The sequence below is a fragment of the Trichechus manatus genome, unplaced genomic scaffold (assembly GCF_000243295.1).
Source record: "Trichechus manatus latirostris isolate Lorelei unplaced genomic scaffold, TriManLat1.0 scaffold00022, whole genome shotgun sequence".
Classification (NCBI taxonomy): Eukaryota; Metazoa; Chordata; class Mammalia; order Sirenia; family Trichechidae; genus Trichechus; species Trichechus manatus.
In genome coordinates this window covers 17,119,551-17,139,900 of record NW_004443958.1, presented here as the reverse complement: position 1 = coordinate 17,139,900, position 20,350 = coordinate 17,119,551, and the positions used below count along the sequence as shown (strand labels likewise).

The following is a 20,350-nucleotide window of genomic DNA, read 5'->3' as shown; positions in this document are numbered from 1 at the left end:
CCACCCTAGGTGATGCAGATGATGCTGATGCTTTGAGAAATGCTGCTTAAGTCAAATCAGCCCAGCTCTTAATATGCTTCACTCAGAGCAAATGAGATATTAAGAAAGCATGTTGTAATCTCCAGAAATACTAGGCAAGTGGTGTTATTTATATCTCTACAAAATGGAACAAGTGTCCTTTACAGAATTGTTTTTTTAGTGAATAGCTGATTTATTCAAAGATACTCTGTTTTCCTCAGAGATAGCAGTTAATGACCAAAAGATTTAAATGAAAGTACAATTTATATAAATTATATGTATATAAAAATTATTTATATGTATGGTTTGTTTTTGATGCTTTTCTATAGTAATTACTTATATAGTACCTCCAACTTATAGTATGTGATTAGGAGAAAGGGAACCAAATGCCTTGGAGCATAAGAGGGAAAGAGAAAAGAGAGCTAGAGCTGGGAGTAAAGGTTCAGTGCTAGATAATTGCCTCCTCTGTTAAACTTAAGAGTAAAGGTAAATAATAGGACTTTGTTTCTGTACATAGAGAGAAATAACCCATACATATCTTCATGACCGTTTCATATACATTAGGTCTTACTAGCCCTTCCTTGATGGAAAGGGTGGTGATACACTGCTTCTGGTTGGCTGTGTCAGAGGAAGGATCTGAGAACTGCTCAGATGATGACCACGTCCGCAGGAGGAGAGGGGACGTGTGTCAGGGTAGAGAGGAAAGAACTCCCAACTCTGAATGTCACAGTATATTGCTGAGCAGTAATACTTTTTAAGTACTCTGCCAGTGGAAATTTTAACGTGCACATTGCTTAGGTCTTCGCACTATCCAGTGTAAAGAGGAGAGGGGAAGAAACAGAAATGAAGAGATGGATGTTGAAGACTTCTATTTTGTGCCATCAGGATTATGTGTAGCTATATTACTTCACCTGTACTTGAGGAATACAACAGAAAGATTAAGTCTTTGCTACATCACCTACCACTTAATGTAAATATTCCTTTATGGATTTTTCTTTGCAGCCTGGATGCCTGTCTTCTCGTCTTCCTTCCATAAAAATTTATTGAGCACCTGTTATGTGCCAGACACTCTGGTGCCTGTTAAATACTATGAGGACAGTTTGGAAGTAACTTCTAAGTAACATTGAAGAGAGTGTATCAGATATTTAATAAGCACGTATTTGTCTCTTTACCTCTCAAAAAATTTGAGTACTTTTCTTGAATTTTTTTATTTGAAATGAACCTAAAAGGAATTGAGTTTAAATTTCTTTAACACAGAAATACCATCTGTGTATGTACCTTGCTTAAAATAATACATGCTTTAAAGATTATATGTGAAATTCTTATAAACCAAAGTAACCAATCCAATATCAAAGTTTTATCCGAATTATCTCCAGAATATATCCCACATTCAGGCATTGGATCCCCATCTCCATTGTGTTTATCATCTTCCACTTGGACCTCTGCAGTGGCCTACTGATGGGTTCCTCTGCTGCTCCTTCTGCATGCACAGTTCTCCCTCAACAGCCAGAGTGACTTTTTCAAAACATAACTCACTCGCCTGCTTAAAACCCTCCACTGGCTTCCATTGCACTTGGAATAACTCCTTTCTGTGGCCTCCAGGTGTCCACGTGACTTGGTCTTTGGCTGTCTCTCCAGCCTCTGGTTGTACTTTACTCTCTGCTCCTAGGCTTTCCCCACAGCAGCCTTCTATAATGGTGTTAGGTTTCTCCCTCTCCTGGATTGTAAACTCCTGGAACAGTGCCCAACATATAGTAGGCTTCCAACAGATAGTTAATAAATATATATTATTGGATTTCTGCTATTTAAAGGAATCCCATGATGAATCTTGTCAAAATAATAATCACTCTTAGTGATTCTTTTTTTGATTCTTAATTTGGATTTGCCTGCTTATAGCAAAACACACTTGCCTGGAAATAAGGCACTTAGAGAATTGGAACATTTTAGGGACGTGACAGTTACAGCTGTAGTAGTTGAGCTGTCTTGAATGCAGGGAAGAACATGAGTTGGCAGACTTTTCCTGTAAAGGGCCAGTAGTAAGTATATATGGTCTCTGTCATAGTTTCTCAACTTTGCCATTGTATCAAGAAAGAAACCATAGACAATACATAAATGAATCAGCATGGCTATGTTCCAGTAAAACTTTATAAACATTGAAATTTGAATTTCATCTAATTTCCATGTTACATGAAATGTTATTCTTTTGTTTCCTTTCCAAACATTTAAAAATCTAACAATCATTTTTAGCTCACAAAGCCATACAAAAGCAAATGGCGAGCCAGATTTGGCTGGGATAGAATAATTATTTTCCTTAGAGTGAGAAGTTACAGATAATTGTTTATGTTTAGAACTTAACTGCATCATTTCAACAAGGTAGTTCTAACTCAGATAAATTTTCTTAACAGAAAATACATTTTTAGAATAAGTTTAAATGACTATTGGATATTCTTTTTCAAAGGTGGTGGGGAGGATATGCTACCTAGAACCTGAACAGGGTTAAAGCTGGAAAGAAATGGCATAATTTTGAGTGAGAAGATTTGCCTGAGCAACTACCCCTAAGAACCCAATGCCCATACTTTTTAAATCTCTAAAATTGATGATTTTTTTTTTTGCTTTTAGGTACACAACAAAACATTTGAATGATGAGACTACCTCCAAGCAAATTAAATCCATGCTGCAATAACAGGTCTGGAATAAGCACCTGGTATAGAAAGAGGACAGTATTCTGCAGTGACTGAGAATGCACAGTTTTTTAGTGATTGCAATTACTATCTCATTGATTCTCGCTTTTTATTTCTCTCCTCTGTTCCTCTTCCCTCTTTTTTAATCATGTTCTTAAAACTTCTTTTCTGTGCCAAAATCAGTAAAGTTATACCTTGAAGGGGTAGTGACCTTTCAAACAGGCCATCTAAGGCAGCTAATTATGCATTGCATTGGGGTCTCTACTGAGAAAAATTCTGTGACTTGAACTAAATATTTTTAAATGTGGAGTTTTTTTGAAAACTAATATTTAATATTGCTTCTCCTGCATGGTAAAACTGCCTATTCTGCTATTTAAAAACCCTCAATGACTTTATTTTCTACTGCCGCTTTTTTCATGTTCAGCCAAAATGAAAATGTTTAAATTAACTGTTGTACAAAATGGTACCCAACACAAAATTTTTTTAAATTAGTAAGTCTTTTGTTTAAAGTTTTAAGTTTGCATTTTGACTTTTTTTGTAAGGATGTATGTTGTGTGTTTAACCTTTATTAACTAACGTTAAAAACTGTGATGTGTGCGTAGAATATTACGTATGCATGTTCATGTTTAAAGAATGGCTGTTGATGATAAAATAAAATCAGCTTTCATTTTTCTAAGTGTGGCTTGGTTTACTGATGTTTTGATTTTAGTCTTCTAAAATTTTTTCCTCACGTATATTTTTATAGAATGCATATACACATATACTGTATTTTTACGCAGATAACACACATCTTCTACGTTTATTTGCCAACTGGGCCCTCCCCCACGAGGTATTTTCATAAGTGTGCTATGCTTATTTGTTTTCCAGCAACATGTAAAAGTAAATTGGCATAGCGTTGCTTACAGAAATACGTCTTGGGGGCGGGGGGGAGGGTGCAGTTGGCAAGCATGTAAATTTATGGTAGTTTTCTTTTAGGGGGAGAGCTGGGTCTTTTCAATAGTGTTTTAATTGCCTTTAAAATCTTGCTAAGTACGGTAAGCCTGGTGATCTTGTCATTGACTTGAATTTATTCTTGATTTACTGTTGTGTGGTTATAGTAATAGAAGGAAAACCACCAAACTTCACTCTCAGCTCCCAGGAGTGAGAGGGTAGCAGCATAAAGAAAAATGTGCTGTTGAGTGTGGAGGGAGGAGCAGCCCTTGATCCTATCCTGGAGGAGTGAGGGAAGAGGGACTTCTGAGGAGAAGGTGAAGGCCATGATCTCACTGGTGGTAGAAAATGAACACATTTGTCGTTACATCTCATGACTGAAGAAGCTGCTTAAAGGTTATCGAGTCCAGCCATGCTGGTAGTTTAATGAGAATAATACCTGAGGTATAACCTCTTGCTGTTGAGTCGATTCCGACTCATGGTGACCCTGTAGTACAGAGTAGAACTTCCCATCAGGTTTCCAAAGCTGTAATCTTTATGGAAGCAGACTTCCACATCTTTCTCCCGTGGAGCAGCTGGTGAGTTCAAGCCACCGACCTTTTCAGTTAGCAGCTGAGCACTCAACCACTGTGCCACAGGGCTCATCTGAGGTGAAATACAATTAAAATGGTTAACTATGGAAAAGACTCAAGGCCATCAAAACGTAGTCAAAGAATGCCAGTTCACAGTACGTACAGCCATTTGTGATCAAATCCCTGCTGACTGTGGCCTGTACTCATGCGCTGTCCCACTTCACACTGTGTTCTCCAGCCAGCCTCAACTGCTTGCTGTTCAGATTGTTCCCTTGGGTGCCGCACTCTCTTAACTCTGGTCAGGCTGGTCCCTGGACCTGACGTCCCCTCCTTCCCATGTCCATCTGACGAACACAAACTCACATTTCAAGGATCAGCTTCTGGATAACACTGATCACGTCTTTCTCAACACCGTTTAAGAGCATTGTAGTGAGGTGATAGTGGCCCCATGGAAGGAAGGAGCCAGTCTATTGAGGGGTCACTGTATGCAAGCATGCTATTCAAGTGGCCCAGACAAATAGATTATTACCCCTACCTTTACAGATGAGGAAACAAGTTCAGAGAGGTTAAGAAGCTTGCCTAAGGTAACACAGCTACTGATAGAACCTAGATTCAGTCCAAATCTGTGGGTTTCAGCGCCTTTGCTCTGTATTACATTGTTTTCCTATCTTGGATGGTGATGGAAGTCTTACTTTGTAGAATTTATTTAATTAGTACATGGTTGGTCCAAATTACAGTCATCTCTAATTACAGCCAAAAACTGTCAAGACTGTTAAAATTTAAAAATGTTATGAACAACGTTTATTAACATGTTTCCCAGACCACAAGAAAGGGTTCTTTAATTGGACCAGATGTCTGTTCCCTCCTGTCATGGACTGGCCGAGTTCTGTCCCCAAAACGTGTTGTAAATCCTAACCCTTGTACCTGTGGATGTCATCCCATTTGGGAACAGCGTTTTCTTTGTTAATGAGGTCATGTCATTGTAGGGTGTGCCTTAAACCTAACCACTTCTGAGATGTAAAGAACATATTAGGCTCAGGTGCAAGTAAGCAGAAATGGGGGAAGATGGATGCCAAGTGGAGATCACTCAGGAATGCTGTGGCTAAAGAAGGCGAGACAAGGACTTTCTCCCAGAACAGACGGAGAGCGCCAGTGCACTGGATTCGGACTTCTAGCCTCCAAAACTGTGAGAACATTTCTGTTCATTAAAGCTACCTACTTGCAGTACTTCTGTTATAGCAGCACTAGAAAACTGAGACACTTCCCCTGCAGACGAAAGTAGCCGAGTCAGTTCACATACAGAGAGGGGAGGATGAATGAGGATAGGGGAGAGAGAGGTGAGTGGCCAGGGGCTAAGGAGAAGTCAGGGTAGGGCTGTGGGTGCTGGGGCAGCTGGGGAAGTCAGGGTCAGGGTAGGGCTGCGGGTGCTGGGGCAGCTGGACAAGTCAGGGTAGGGCTGCAGGTGCTGGGGCAGCTGGAGAAGTCAGTAGGGCTGCAGGTGCTGGGGCAGCTAGAGAAGTCAGGGTAGGGCTGCGGGTGCTGGGGCAGCTGGAGAAGCTGGGGTAGGGCTGCAGGTGCTGGGGCAGCTGGAGAAGTCAGGGTAGGGCTGCGGGTGCTGGGGCAGTTGGAGAAGTCAGGGTAGGGCTGCGGGTGCTGGGGCAGCTGGAGAAGCTGGGGTATGGCTGCAGGTGCTGGGACAGCTGCAGGAGTGAGGAAAGGGAAAGGGAAAGGATTTTAATGTAGACCATGTATCTATCAAACCAAACCTGTTGCCATCAAGTCAGTTCTGACTCACAGCGACCCTATAGGACATAGTAGAACTGCCCCATGGGATTTCCAAGGAGTAGCTGGTGGATTCAAACTGCCGACTTTTTGGTTAGCAGTCATAGCTCTTAACCACTGTTGCCACCAGGGCTCCAGACCACATAATATAGACTCTATTTGTGTCCTTTAAGGCATGCGAGTAAATAATGAATTCCTTTTAACTTGTGGCTGTTTAACTATTTTTTTATTTAAACTGGGATTAAAACATGAGGGTCTCCAAGCCCATTCGAGCAATGTGCAAAAATAGGATTGATTGATGGACTGGACAGCTTTGGCAATGGAGAGTGGAATCAATAGCTATGTTCGTGCTTTCCACAAGGGGCAGCCAGTGTCCACACCTGCCAGTCAGACAAAACTCAGAAAGGACGCTTAAATTTGGTTAAAAGTATAACATGATGTGATTTCCAGGATGGGACTTTCCAGAGATTGGTGTAAGGCCAACAAAGACCCCTGTGCCAAAAACCTGACTTCTCGTGTTAGAGAGAATATTTAGTGGCATGCACACAATAAACAGTGAAACCTGTGAGAGCCAGAGCTCGACAGGACTGCCCTGTTTTTCCACGTCTCGCACACTTTCCGCCTTTGACGGTGCAGTCTTACCACTTTTCTATCACTTGTTTTAGTGGAAAATATGTGAGTTTTCTTTCTCTGACAGGTTTCCACCTTCCACAGGTTCCAGCTTTCGCCGGTTTTACTGTATTAAATTTTTAAAAGCAAGTTTGTATGTGTCATGTTAACACATTTTTCTGCAAGGAAATTTATATGTTTGCATAGAAAAAAAGACAGGATAAACAGCAAAACGTCAGCAATGGTTATTTTTGGGGAGTGGGGTTATAGTAATTAAAATATTCTTCACGTTTCTGAATTTTTTTTTTTTTACAATGACCATTTTTTGATTGTTAAGTCATTTGTATCATTAGAAAAGGACCCTGGTGGTCAGAGTGGACAGAGTCAGGTGAGCTGTCTGCCTTATGAGCACTAATGAAGTTTATGTCCCTGCTGGGAAGACCACTGAGTGACAAGCTGGAGTCTGGCAACCTGAACCTGGTCCTGGCCTACTGGTGTGACACGCTCTTGGGACCCAGAACTACTGGCCAAGGTCCGGGCAGAGATGAGGACAGTGTTTGGGAGCCCACGAAGCCCACTGCCTCGTGGGGCTACCGTGTACTCTGGCTCTTCCCCTGCTCCCTGTCCATGCCCCTCGCACACACTCCTGCACTTATCATATGCACAGCCGTCTTGGGCAATGTGTACTTTACCAGAAAAACATTTATTACAGAAGAAATCCAGTTGCTGCCCTGGAGAGATGCTGGCAGTGACTCGGCAAATTTCCACAATCAAACAATTATGCAGAGAGCCCTGGTCCTGACTCAAGGGCCCAGCTTCTGGTCCTGTGCTGAAAACTCTCACCCTAGCCCACACGCTCCCCATCTGTGTGGCCTGTAGAATCACTGAATAGTGCAGTTGGATGAGACCTGAGTGGTTTGATCCATCTCTGCCATTTTACAGATGGGAAAACTGAGGCCAGAAGAGAAATTAAGGGGAGATTGTCCATCTTCTTTGTTAGCTTCCTTCAGAAATTAAATAACATCAACACCACACAGTAAGAGCTGACAGCCAGGCACTGTCCTAAGCACTTTATAACAACTTTTGAAATCTTTACTACAATCCTCTGAGCAAGGGATTATTCTCCTTCCATTTTACGGGGCTAATTTTACAGGAAAGCAAGCACCGAGAGGGAAGTGACTTGCCTGAAGCTACCCGGCTGTGAGTGGTGAACGGAGTCCCGGCTGTTCTGGAACCAGCCTCCACTGCCTCTCCAGGAAGAACCCTGATCCACAGTGGGGCCCTCTAGGACCCACCCATGGTCCTGGATAGGCAGGTCTAGTGCCTGGGGAGCAGTTCTGAGAGGGACAGGAGACATAGTGCATGAGCCAGTCCCAGGGGAGGCTGAAATCCACAGGGGCCACCGCCAGATGGGCTGCCTCCTCATCCTCCCTGGACTCAGCACTGGGCACCCTCCTCAAGCAGCAGTGTGGACGGCCCAGGGCCGGGGCAGGCCAGCAGCTGCAGCCCTGCAAGGGCCCCATACAGCGCAGAGAGCTGCGGCACCACCTCCGGGTCCCAGACAAGCTGGAGGCCTGGCCCCTGCATCTCCAGCCCACAGCTCTGCACCAGGCTCAGGGCGAGGGCGGCATCCTCGCTCTGCAGGGACGAGAGGACTTCCGGCGGGAGGGAGACAGTTGTTTCCTCCATCTGATTAAAGTTGGCTTCTAACATGCTTGCCACCTGCAAGGAAACACCCAGAATGAACAGAGAGGTATCCCAAGCCTGGGCAGGTGGAACCTACCCTGGGGGCAAGAGTCTGGGGCCTCCGCTGCCCACCCAACCAAGCCACAGCCCTGGGATGTCACTACCTGCAGAACTATGGTCCCAGGTAAGCACTAGCAACCCCCCCCACCCCGCCGACCCCCAATATACATGGCCTTCACTGCAGTTGTCTGAAGTCAGAGGAGTTTCCACCTCCCCAGTGCCTCCAGCCTTTGCACCTGCTGTTCCCCCTGAATATCCTGCCCTATCTCCTTATCTTTCATTCTTCAACTGAGTGGAAGGGTCACTCCTCTGGGAAATGCCCCTGAACCCCCCTCTTTGGTGCTTGCATAGCCCCCTGTCTGTAATGGCCTGTTTGCTTGTCTCCTTGACTAGACCCGAAGGGGTGAGCTGCCTTTGTCTCCTGGGTATTCTCTGGCCCTAGCAGAGGGCCTGGCACACGGTCACAGGAGTCTGCTTAATGACTTAACTGGTGCATGACTGAACGTGGCCCACCTTGAAAGGGCTGCAGGGAACCTGCATGTCCTGAGGTCACCTCTGTGGGTGACAGCTGTGGCAAGGAGGCTGAGGAAGGGATATTGGGGACCAGACCTCACAACAAACCACTTTTGGCTGTTTCTAGGGATATCTTCCCCCCAACCCATCTCCTTGCCGAGGCTCTCACCAGCTCTAGCTGCTGGGGTAGGATGCGTTTCCCTAGGGACTCGGCCAACAGGCAGTGTTGGGTGTCACTCAGCACTGTGGAGAGATGGGGAGTGAGGGGTGCCAAGGGTCCGAGGCACCCTGTGTCTCCACTTTGTGGGCGCTGGTGACCCCAGGAAAGAATGGCTGGGATGTTGGAGTCCTAAGCTGGGGAGAAGCCCCACTAGGTACTGGCACCCCTGGGGCCATGTTTCCGGGAAAGGTTCTGAAAGGCAGGAGCTGTGTCTGCTCTGGAACTGCTGAGGGGCCTTGCACAAGTTGCTGCCCCTCCCTGTCCTGCTCCATTTCCCTATACGTGTATGGCGGCCTTGACTTTACAAAGGGTTCACAGATAAACTAGGTTATCTGCTGGGCCCATGGCTTTGCTAGGTGGTTATTAACCAGGATGCTGTGGGACTTCCCCGAGGCTACTCATCCTATTAGTGGCTGAACCAGGATAAGAACCCAGGTAGGTCTCATCCCAGACATGATGCTCCAGCCTTGGGCAACAGCATTCGCCAGCCCCAGGGCAGAGTCAGCCCTGATTGGCCAAGTGACCACGCCCAATGGCGGGGCATCTCTATCTCAACCTCCTCACCGTGGGGAGGGATCCAGTGGATGTTGAGCACCTACTATGTGCCAGGCACATGGGCAGTCGAGCAGGCATGTGGGCAATACAGAGAACAACTCTTTCTTGGAATTGCTAATAGGCAGTAAACATAATAAGCCTTGTGGGGCTCTCTGGGAAAGAACATTCCAGGCAGAGAGAACAGCAGTGCAAAGGCCCTGAGGCAAGAGTGGGTTTGACTTGTTCAAGGAACAACAGCACAGAGACCACAGTGGGGTAAGCAAGGAGGAAAGTCGTAGGGCTGAGGGGTCTGGGGACCGGGAAGGGAAGCTGCAGAGGGTCCAGTTGGAGGCTGTCGCCTCTCTAATTCCTGCCTCTGGTCTACCATCAGGTGTCTGGTGATGGGGCTGAGGCCACTGTCATCAGCAGGGCTCAAAGTCGGGAAGAAGCACTAAGTGTGGAGGGAGGAGAGCAAGGACAGATAGGACGTGCTGCGCGCCCGCCTGTCACCGAGTCTGACTGCCACAGTGCCACAGACCCTTCAGAGACGAACGGCTGCTGCCTCACTTCTGTCCCCAAACCTCATGCAGGCTCCTCTTGGCCGCCTCTCACCCAGGACCAAGCAGGAAAGGGGATTCTGGGAAATGAAGTTGCCGACTTCACCAAGGGGACGATAGAACAGCCCAGCCCTGTCTTCAACGCTCCGCCCTCCCGCTGCCCGCGAGCTGCTGTGTCGCCCGTTCCCCCCGGGACCCTTCCCACAGTCTTGTCCTTGTCAGCGTCCACTCTCAGCTTTCAGGCTGCCTCCTCAGGGAGGCCACCCTGGGCCTAGCTGGGCAGTGTCTGCTAACCCCACTGCAGAGTGCAAGCGGGGGCGGATTAACCAGTAAACACCCTACACACTGGTTTACATAAAGCAAGGTTACACAAGGGCTTACTTGTGTTTACTTACTAATCTGTAGTGAACAGTTTCACATGGGTTTCACCACGTCGACGCTGTGGTGAAACTGTTCACCACAGATTAGTAAGTAAACACAAGTAAACCCCTGAGTACTTTGTTTATTGGCTAATTTGGCCCGGGGAAGCATCTGTCTGTATTTGTGCAACATCTGTCCCCACTCCAGGACTCAGAGGAGAGGAGAGCTCTCCACAAATGGCTCCACAAAGGCTTATGGAGGGAAAGAAGGAAGAACCCTGCTGGGTGCGAGTTTCTGCCCCTCCCTTTACAGTTCAGGAACGTAAAGAAGCGGAGACGGGGTGTTTGTCCATTCCACCCACCACGCTGGCGTGCTGCACTGAGAACCCCGTGTGACCTAGACACGAGTGCTCCCGGGGGCTGGGAGAAAGTGCGAGATGTTGGGGGCTCAGCAAGGCTGGGCCAGGGCCTTGGGAGACCTTCCTCCGGGGTTCTCTTTCTCCCACCCCAGCCCCACGCCTACCCCCCGTACCCACGAGGGCTCCGAGGAGGCAGAGAACGGCCCTGCCTCGAGAGGGCGACAGGCTGCCGCAGGGGTCCCGGAGGGTGCTCAGGATGGTGCCGCCAGGGCCTTCCAGCTGTGCTGGCAGCTCGGTATAGAGGGCCTGCTCCAGCTGCAGGAAAGGGGCAGGCAGAGCAGACAGGGGCAGCTGTGGTGCTGCCCTCTGCCCCTGCATGCCACCTCCCAGGCTCCATTCCCCACCACCCTGCACCCAGTCGCAACCCGAGAGCCCGGGTGGGAGTTATGCTCTGCAGAGCCAAGATCCCTCCTTTGCACTCCCAGCTCAGGGTGGCTTGGGGCATCTGCGAACAAATGCCTGGGGCATATCTGACACATACCTGCACAGAACCATGCAGCTCAACACAGCCTGCCCCACCATCGGGGCTGTGCCCCCGGAGGCCTGGAGCAACCCAATCACCCCTGGGACCCGCCTCCCATTCCCGTCCCCACCCCCGCCCCCTGGATCCCAGTTCCCATCCCCCGGTCTGGCCTGTGGGCCCCTCACCATGTCCTCCAGCTCCTGCAGTGCCCAAGGGTCCCTAAGAAGCTCTTGGAGGGCGCCCAGTAGTGAGTACCGCAGCTCAGGGGGCAGTGTGGCCAGGTCCTGCAACTGGGCACTCGCCCGCCTCTGCAGGCCCAGGAAGTCGGGCTCCTCACCTGGGGCCTCGTCTGTGCAGGAGGGTCCACGATCACTGGCTCCTGTGCCTGGGCTCCTGCCCAGGACAGCTCAGCCCCTGCCACCTTCAGCCTGAACAAGAGGTCCTGGCACCACAGAGCTGACCTGGTGAAGGCCTGCCTCATGCAGGGCACCCCTTTCTGTGCTCACCTCTCATTCGTTCAACATTTATTGGATACCCACCACAGGCCAGGTGCCAATCACAGGCCCTAAGCCGGCCTTCCCTCATCGTCCCCTGCTCCCCACTCTCCTTCCTGCCTTTTGCCCCTCTGCCATCACTCCTGCTTCAGCCAGGAGAAAACTTTCTCTGCATAAGAAACAGTCTGTTCCTCAGACCCTGCTAGCTTAGGCCCCGGCCTCCTGCTCTGCTCCCTCCTGCCAGATAGCCAGGCTTGGATTTATGAGGCAAACACTGGGGCACTGGGGAGAGTGATCACATGGCTGGAACACGAGTGAAGTCTAAGCACTACCTCAGGGGTAGGGGTGGGGGTGGGTCTCACAGAGTTTCCACACATCCCTTGCCTTCCTGCTCCCACTCTGTTAATAGTAAAAGTTGCCTTGTGAGAACCTTCCAGACCGTCCTTCATTCTCACAACTGGGAAAGATGAGTGTCCATCTCCCCATCGTATGTGCCAGCAGATCACAGCTGTGAGAGCTGGAGCGTGGGGCCCACAGTGGGCCTCCCACTCACGCCTCTTCCTACCCCATAGCCTCTTCCTCATTCTTCCAGTGTGTCTCCACCCCATCAGGGGAAGAGAGCCCAGGCCCACCCTGGCCCTGGAGTGACGTGGGGTGACAGCGTGGCAGAGGACGTGGCAGCGTACCCTCTACAGGAGGCGGACCGGCTGCGGTGCCGTGGGTGATTTTGGCTGGTTCACTCACCTCTGCCAGTGTCTCTACAGAGCTTCCCTTCAGGGAGGTAAAGAATAGCTGTGGGAGCAAAGGAAGGGAAAAGAGAAAGTGCCTGAGAGGAAGGCAGAAAGTTAGCCATTATTGAGCTTCACAGAGGCAGGCATGGAGCAGCACTTTCTATGGATGGTCGTCTCATTGTGGCCTCACAGCACCTCTACGGGGTCGGCTGAGCATGAGCCCCTTCACAGACAAGGATATTGAGGCTTGGAGATAATGTTGGGTGACGTGGCCGAGGCCACGCAGATGGCAAACGGTGAAGCCACGATTCAAACCTCAGTGCACTGGACTGGTGAGCCCCTGCTCTGTCTGCTAGGGCAGGCAGCTGTTTGAATCTCCGTCCGCCTGCCCCACCCGAGGCTGGCCCTGCAGATTCCGTGAGCCGGATTTGAGCATGCTGAGTGTTGAGGGTCCTCAGTGGTCACCAGGGTGGGGGCACTGATGGGGGAGTAGAAACCCACCACCTCCCACTCCTGGGCCATGGGTGGGCAGGGCCACCACCAGTCCACATGATTCTTTGTGCCACTTAGGAGATGGCGGCCCTTTGTCCAGTGGAATGCAGCACCCCACCAGGGCACGTGGGGTGCAGGCTGGCTCGTAAGCCCTCCCTAGATAACTGACCTCAGTGACACTCTTCCAAAGTCAAATCCTCTTAGGAGCTGTAATGAGGGCCCAGGCCCCTGACCGTAGCTGGCTTACTGCTCAGGCCAACAAGGAAATAGCCTTCCTTTCCCTCTTTCTGCCAGACTCTTGGCCGCAGCCCCTGGCCCTCTCCCAGCTCTCCCAGAGCACTGGCCAAGGGCAGGGGAGCCCGGGGGTGGGGGGCCTGACCGCTGCTTACCCCAGTGATCCTCCTCAATCACTAGCTGCAGCACCCTGTAGGCCAAGACACTGCCCCGAGGGACGGTCACTGTCTTCTCTTTAGCCATGTGGCTCTGGCATTGGCCCTATGAGGGTGGTGGAGAGAGCAGGAAGTCATATCCGCACAGGATTCTAGGACCTTAAAGGCAGACAGGAGGGGCAGAGTGCAGGAGGAGGGAGTGAAGGGTATCAAGAAGAGATCCGTTGTTCAGGGTGAGGGCTAGAGAGGATGGAGGGGAGAGGCAGATTCAAAGGCTTGGGGGGCCCCCAGTTATAGCAAGAACAGTATTTTGCAAAATATGCTGCACATGAGATGTTTCCAGAAAAAAATAAAAGGCATTCTGGGGTCACAAAGATTTGGAAATTACTACCCACTATATCCTCCTTTGGAGATGTGCATAGTAAAAGCTCTGAGAAATCCTGCAAATAACAGATCTCATTTTGTCTAAATAAGCATTTTCCAGAGTTTGGAAATGCTGGCGTCATGATGTATTGCAGCTGGATAAACCCCAAGTGATGATGAAGTCCCACCCTCACGTTTTACAGGTGGAAACCAAGGTGCAAAGACGGGAAGTTGTGGGAGGGAGGAGCCACCCCTGACGGGACTCCTGATTTGCGGACAGTGATACTACCATTATCGACCTACTCCAGGAAGGAAAGTACTATTTAACAACAATAGAACTTTTTCACCTGACACATGGATGTCCTGAATAAAGACTGTGATTCCCAGCTCCTTTGGAGCTAGATGTGGCCACATAAATAAATGCTGACCAACAGGACGCAAACAGAAGTGCTGTGTGCAAGTTCTGGGAGGGGTCCTGCCTTTTTCTCCTTCCTGCTGGCTGGAATGTGGACATGATAACTGGGGCTAGAGCAGCCATTTTGGGCCATGATGTGGAAGCCGTAAATTGAGAGTGGCAGAGTGACAAAATCAAAGGAGACTACGTCTCTGGTAACCCCCAATCCAACACTGCAGCCCTGGAAGGCCTATCTGGACTTCTATGGAAGACAGACATATTATTCTTGCTTTCCACCACCCAGAGACTCTGTTCTTGTTTTGAGCCACTATTATTTTCACTCACCACTAGGGTGGCTAACCATCCTGCTTTGCCTAGGACTCTCCTGCTTTAGCACTGGAAGTCCTGGGTCCCAGGAAAGCCCGCAGTCTTGGGTAAACTGGGAAGGCTGGTCACCCAACACTGAACCCCAGCTCATGACACACTCTGGATTAACTACTTATTATCAACAGCAAATGTTTAATAGCAGGATGGTTTCCCTACTCTCCAGCTGCTCCCAGCCCTCCCCTCACATGCTTCTCTGCCTCTTTCCCACAACTGGCAAGCTGGAGAGAGTCTACATATTTTAACATCTTCTGAAATACCAAACACTTAGAAGGCCAACCACCTGTTGCCTTCAGAGGCCCTGCTTCCGTTTAATTGTCTTGATTAAACACATGGGCTTTGGAACCAGAGAGACCCAGGTTTGGATTTCGGCTCCATCCCTTACAGCTGGGCGCTCTTTGAACCTCAGTTTCCTCACCTAAAACATGGACATAATGATAGCTACCTCATGGAATCATCTGGAGGATTACATGGGCTTATTATAGAGAACATTTAGCATGATGCCTGGCTCCTAGGAAGCGTTCAGTAACGGTAGCTAGAATCACCTGGAGTGACTACAGCCCCACCTGTCCTCACCTTCATTCATGTGGATGGTGAAAGTGGGTCAACTGTGACGCTGGGAATGACTACTTAATCTGTGGGAGACAAATGCGAGTTCCAGAGTCCTAGAATGTGGGGTCCAACCTGCCTGCATTTCGGATGAGACTGGGGCCCACACAACCGCAATGACCTATCTAAGAACAGAGCTGTGGCCTGGAAGTCTGGGTGAAGGAAAACTGAAAATTGAGTGTCGGCCACTTTTCACACATTGTCGCTTAATCCCCACACCGATTGTCCAGCCCAAGGACATGGATGAGAGAAGTCAGCTCAGAGGGTTAAGTAACTTGCCAAGGCCACACAGCTAGTGAGGGGCTGAGTAGATTCCGAAATGCCTGGTTCCCATGCTGATACAAAACACCCTCCACCGAAGGTGTCCACCCTTGCCACACATAAGAATCAGAATGTGTGGGTCCAGTTCCAGGCCAATTAAAACAGATATTTTGGGAGTGTTAGGGGGTGTCTGGGAATCCCTGGGGGTGTGGTGGTTAAGAGCTCAGACTGCTAACCAAAAGGTCAGCAGTTCGGATCCACCAGCCACTCCTTAGAAACCGTACAGTGTAGTTCTACCCTGTCCTATAGGGTCACCATGAGTTGGAATCAACAGCAGCGGGTTGGGTTTGGTTTGGTTTTGGGTGGTGCAAATGGTTAGTGCACTCGGCTGCTAACCAAAAGGTTAAAAATTCAAGTCCATCTGAAGATGCCTTGGAAGAAAGGCTTGATGATCTGCTTTTGAAAAATCACCATTGAAAACCCTATGAAGCATGGTTCTACTCTGACACACATGGGACCGCCATGAGTTGGAGTCTGTTTTTTTTTTTCGGTTGCGGGTGTTTGGGCATGGGTGTTGAACAAACAAAAAAACTCAGCCTCTCCAGGTGATTCTAATGTGAAGTCCAAGTTGAGGATCATGACACAAAATCCTCAGGGACCCCATTCCCGTCTGGATGTGGTGATTTTCAGAATAGGGCAGCTATTTGCTGTGAGTTATGCCTTTGAACTGTGGTGCTGGCGAAGAACATTGAATATACCATGGACTGCCAAAAGAACAAACAAATCTGTCTTGGAAGAAGTACAACCAGAATGCTTCTCAGAAGTGAGGATGGTGAGACTATGTCTCACATTCTTTGGACATGTTATCAGGAAGGATGAGTCCCTGGAGAAGGATATCATGCCTGGTAAAGTAGAAGGTCAGCAGAAAAGAGGAAGACCCTTGAGGAGATGGATTGACACCGTGGCTGCAACAATGGGCTCAAACATAACAAGGATTGTGAGGACGGCGCAAGACCGGGCAGTGTTTCGTTCTGTTGTACACAGTGTTGCTATGAGTCTGAACAGATTAAACGGCACCTAACAACAACATCACCGAAGGGGTGGGCTCTTTGGTGGCACTCAGGACCCCCACACACCCACGTTAACACCCCAGGGCACACTCTGCACCTTGAAATGGCCCGGCACGAAGAAGGACAGCTGCCCTGCCCCCTCCACTTTGCTCAGGCTCTGTAGCGTGGTGTCCTGCAATGTCTCCACGGCCTCTGTCACCACATACAGGCTCTCCCTCTCCTTCCGGCTCTGCAATTCCCTGAGGAAGGAGGGCCTTGGCATCCTCAGTTTCCTGGGAATGAGGGCAGGGGGAGGGACAGGAGAAGAGGCAGAGCTGGGGAGGGGCCCCTGCAGGGCTCCCCTGGTCCAGGGCCCTTCCACGCCTTGTGTACGATGTGGGCAGTACAGACTGCATGCAGATCTAGGTCTGTGATATGGTGTGTGGCTGGCCTGTAGTTAGGGATGGCTTGTTCAAGGTCAGCTGGGGATGGTTGGCAAAGGGGAGACAGTGGAGGAAGTCTGAGGCTTCCTGTCTTCTACAAGGTTTAAAACACCCTGAAAAGAAGGTAAAACTGGTTTTCTTCAGGCTGGACTGGGCCAAAGGCATATGGCATTTGGCCCACATGGTGTTTAAAATTTTTGAGATGTTAAAAATTGGTAGGTTTCACATAGAAATCCAGATGTCTAACTTCTCCTGAAAAATGGGAATTCTGGCACCACTGAGCCCTACATTCCTGCCTTCCAACAACTAATGGCAGCTGATCAGCAGCTGCTAGCTTTAGGCAGGCATGTGTCCCAGTTTGCCACAGTCTCCACCACTCCCTATTGTCTCACGCTCAGCAGCTACCTACACCCTGCCTGGCCCTGAATGCATCTGGGTTGAAATCACTGATCTAACACAGCTCCTTCTCACTGCTGACTCCCTCTTCCCTGGGCCCTGGTTTCACTGCTAATAGTGGACTCACCCATCCCACCTCACGCCTCAGAGTGACTTCCCTGGAGGCCTCAATCTGGCAAAAACCATGGGATTTTCCCTCCTGTCCCCCACTCCCCACTCCCCCCTGGGGGACCCGTGCCTACAGACCATAGCTGGTAGAGCCTGCCTAATTGACTCTCCCCATCTCTTTTCCATGACTCTTACCTCTTCTCCACCAGAGTCTCCCAGGTGCGAGGGGAAACCTTGAGGGTCTGCAGGGCCAGGGCAGAGCTGTGGGTCACCACGCCGCCCCCCATCACCTTCCCCTGCAGCCCGGTGCTCAAGCTCAGGGCCCCTGTCACTGCTCCTGTCACTGTCTCCTGGATGTAGATGGGTTTGCTCCTGCTCAGCTCTGTAAGAGGAGAGAAGTCAGGCTGGGACCAGACAGCAAGGGGGGCAGGTTCACAGTGTGGTTCAGGGCATGGGTTGGCTCCAGCCTTGGCTTCCAATTTGGGCTCCACCACTTACTAGCTGGGTGTGACCCTGGCAGATTCACTTAACCTCTTGGAGCCTCAGTTTCCCCATTTATAAAAGGGGAAGAATGGCGGGTGTTTTTCCAAGGGTGGTTGTGCGGATGAAGTGAGGAACTGGCAACATGGTCCCTGTCACACAGCGAGCACTTCATCAATGTTAACCATTATTGTTCAAAATTATTAGTATTTATTACTATTGAGGGATGGGAAGAAGAAATCGGTTCATGCATTATCCCACATGAAAGACACCTGAGGGTGGATTACCCAATAAACAAGGTAAGCACGGGCTTATTTGTGCTTAGTTACTAATCTGTAGATACAGGTTAGCAAGTAAGCACAAGTAAGCCCGTGCTTACCTTGCTTACTGGGTACTCAGTTCCTGTCCCAACCCACTCCATTGCCATTGAGTTGTTGACTCATAGCAATCCTACAGGACAGAGCAGAACTGCCCCATAAGATTTCCAAGGCTGGTGGATTCAAACTGCTGACCCTTTGGTTAGCAGCCAAACTCTTAACCATTTCACCACCCTGTCCCACTCATTCCTGTTGAGTCGATTCGGATCCATAGCTACCCTATAGGACTGAGTAGAACTGCCCTACACGGTTTCCAAGGAGTGGCTGGAAGATTCTAACTGATGACCTTTTGGTTAGGAGCTGAGCTCTTAACCACTGCGCCACCAGGGCTCCTTTGCCACCCTGTCAGGGATTATAAATTTGAAAAGAAGCTTTAATTCTGCAGGGAGGTGCTGTGGGGTTGGGAGAGAGACAGTTTCCAGCCATACCTCGAAGCAGAATCTTTGATGTGGTGAAAAAATGTGAAATTGTTCACTATAGATGATCTGGTAAGCAAGGCAAGCACCGTGCTTACCTTCCCTATTGGATAACCTGCCCCTGGGCACACCCACGCCATGTAGAGTGCCCATGGCATGCTTCCCACCAGGCAGACGGAGGGGGTCTCTGTGTGCCTGGGTGGAGGGTGTCAGTTGGTCTGTCTTCTTTGCCAGCTGTCTTGCAACCCATGCCCATCAGCCCCACCTGAATGTACCTGGGACTGGGGAGCCTGGCTCCAGCACATCCAGGAGGGAGAAGTCCGTGGGGATGAAGGGGGTGTCCCAAGGCCAGGGGTGGCGTTTGTGCTTCTTCCTCACCAGGCAGAAGGGACGGAGGCATGGGGAGCTGTTCAGGCTGTCCACGGGCACTAGCTCGCCCTTCCTGCCCAGCTCCCTGACCAAGCTCTTGGTGTCCCATGCGAACAGGGAGGACATGCTCCTTGAGGGGCAAAAAGGAAGGTGTCATCCAGGGCTGTGGAGGCGGGGACCTTGGTAAAGGCTGCCAGCAGGGTGGAGTTTCCAAACAGAACAGGGCCCAGGAGGATGAGGAGTGGGAGCCCTGGGCAGATTTCTGGAGGGGAGAGACTGGCCCACAGCCCTGGGTGCAGGGGGAAGAGCAGGGCCGGCTTCTCCTGTGGGCACAGTGTCCAGGCCCTCAAGAATTTTAGGGCCCACAAAAATGTTTTAATTCCTTCTAAAATCAGAAAAACAAAAACCTTTTAGCTGGAAAAGAATGCCTTGATGCATTGTTGTTGTGTGCTGTCTAGTCAATTCTGACGCATAGACACCTCATGTGAGAGAGTAGAACTGCCTCACTGGGTTTCCCAGGCTATAACCTTGAAGGGAGCAGATCGCCAGGTCTTTTCTCTGCTGAGCCTCTGGCTTGAACTGCCACCTTTTGGTTAGCAGCCATTGCGCCATCAGGGCTCCTGCATGAAGTTAATATATTCGTCTTAAAAAAAAAAAAAAGTTGCTATGACTCATAGCGACCCTATAGAACAGTGTAGAACTGCCCCATAAGGTTTTCAAGGAGCAATTGGTGGATTTGAACTGCTGACCTTTTGGTTAGCAGTCAAGTGCCTAACCACTGCACCCTCAGAGCTTGTTTATACCAATACAATCTTAGCGTTTTTTTATGGATGAAGAGGCTCACGAGGGCAAAAGTGCCTCCAGCCCACCATAGTCACACTGTGGCTTGGGCAAATGGGAGGCCAGCTGAGACCAAAGCTGCTCCTGCGCCCCGGGCCTGAAGGGGCGTCAGGCCAGAGAGAGGCGCCCAGGACTTGGGGGGAGCCGCTGTTCGACCGTCAGGGGAGACGATGAGGAGCCAGGGTGTGGGTATGCTGAGTGAGAGGAGCCTGGAAGACACCCTGGTGGAGATGCCAGCCAAAGTCGGGAATTTAGCCTCGGCAACGGGACTGGAGAAGGGCCGGGCTGCGGAGCGGGGCCGAGGAGAGCAAGGCGCCATAGCTGCGGCGCCACAAGACAAGGCCCTCGCCGC

General features: G+C 49.7%; 2 protein-coding genes across 6 annotated transcripts in view; one reads left to right on the top strand and one right to left on the bottom strand.

Moving 5' to 3' along the window:
• Window positions 1-3,375, top strand: part of CYRIB (CYFIP related Rac1 interactor B) — a 114,655-nt gene extending 111,280 nt beyond the window's left edge. For 3 of the 5 annotated variants that reach the window (XM_023728196.1, XM_004373006.2, XM_023728198.1), the window contains one exon: window positions 2,638-3,374. In XM_023728196.1, coding sequence (XP_023583964.1) covers window positions 2,638-2,701 — 64 coding nt within the window. In that variant the 3' untranslated portion in view covers window positions 2,702-3,374. Of the gene's footprint in view, window positions 1-2,637 lie in introns of all 5 variants that reach the window. The other 2 variants (XM_023728197.1, XM_004373005.2) reach the window with 1 other exon arrangement.
• A 2,233-nt stretch (window positions 3,376-5,608) lies between these two features.
• Window positions 5,609-19,284, bottom strand: LOC101360566 (gasdermin-A-like). Its single transcript, XM_004373035.2, has 11 exons — window positions 19,065-19,284; window positions 17,712-17,898; window positions 16,688-16,862; window positions 13,510-13,615; window positions 12,642-12,689; window positions 11,589-11,752; window positions 11,054-11,195; window positions 9,021-9,094; window positions 8,037-8,314; window positions 7,787-7,929; window positions 5,609-5,901 (listed from the first exon to the last, which is right to left on the bottom strand). Exons 1-11 carry the CDS (start codon window positions 19,282-19,284, stop codon window positions 5,609-5,611), a joined length of 1,830 nt encoding a protein of 609 aa, XP_004373092.2.
• Between the last annotated feature and the right edge of the window lie 1,066 nt (window positions 19,285-20,350).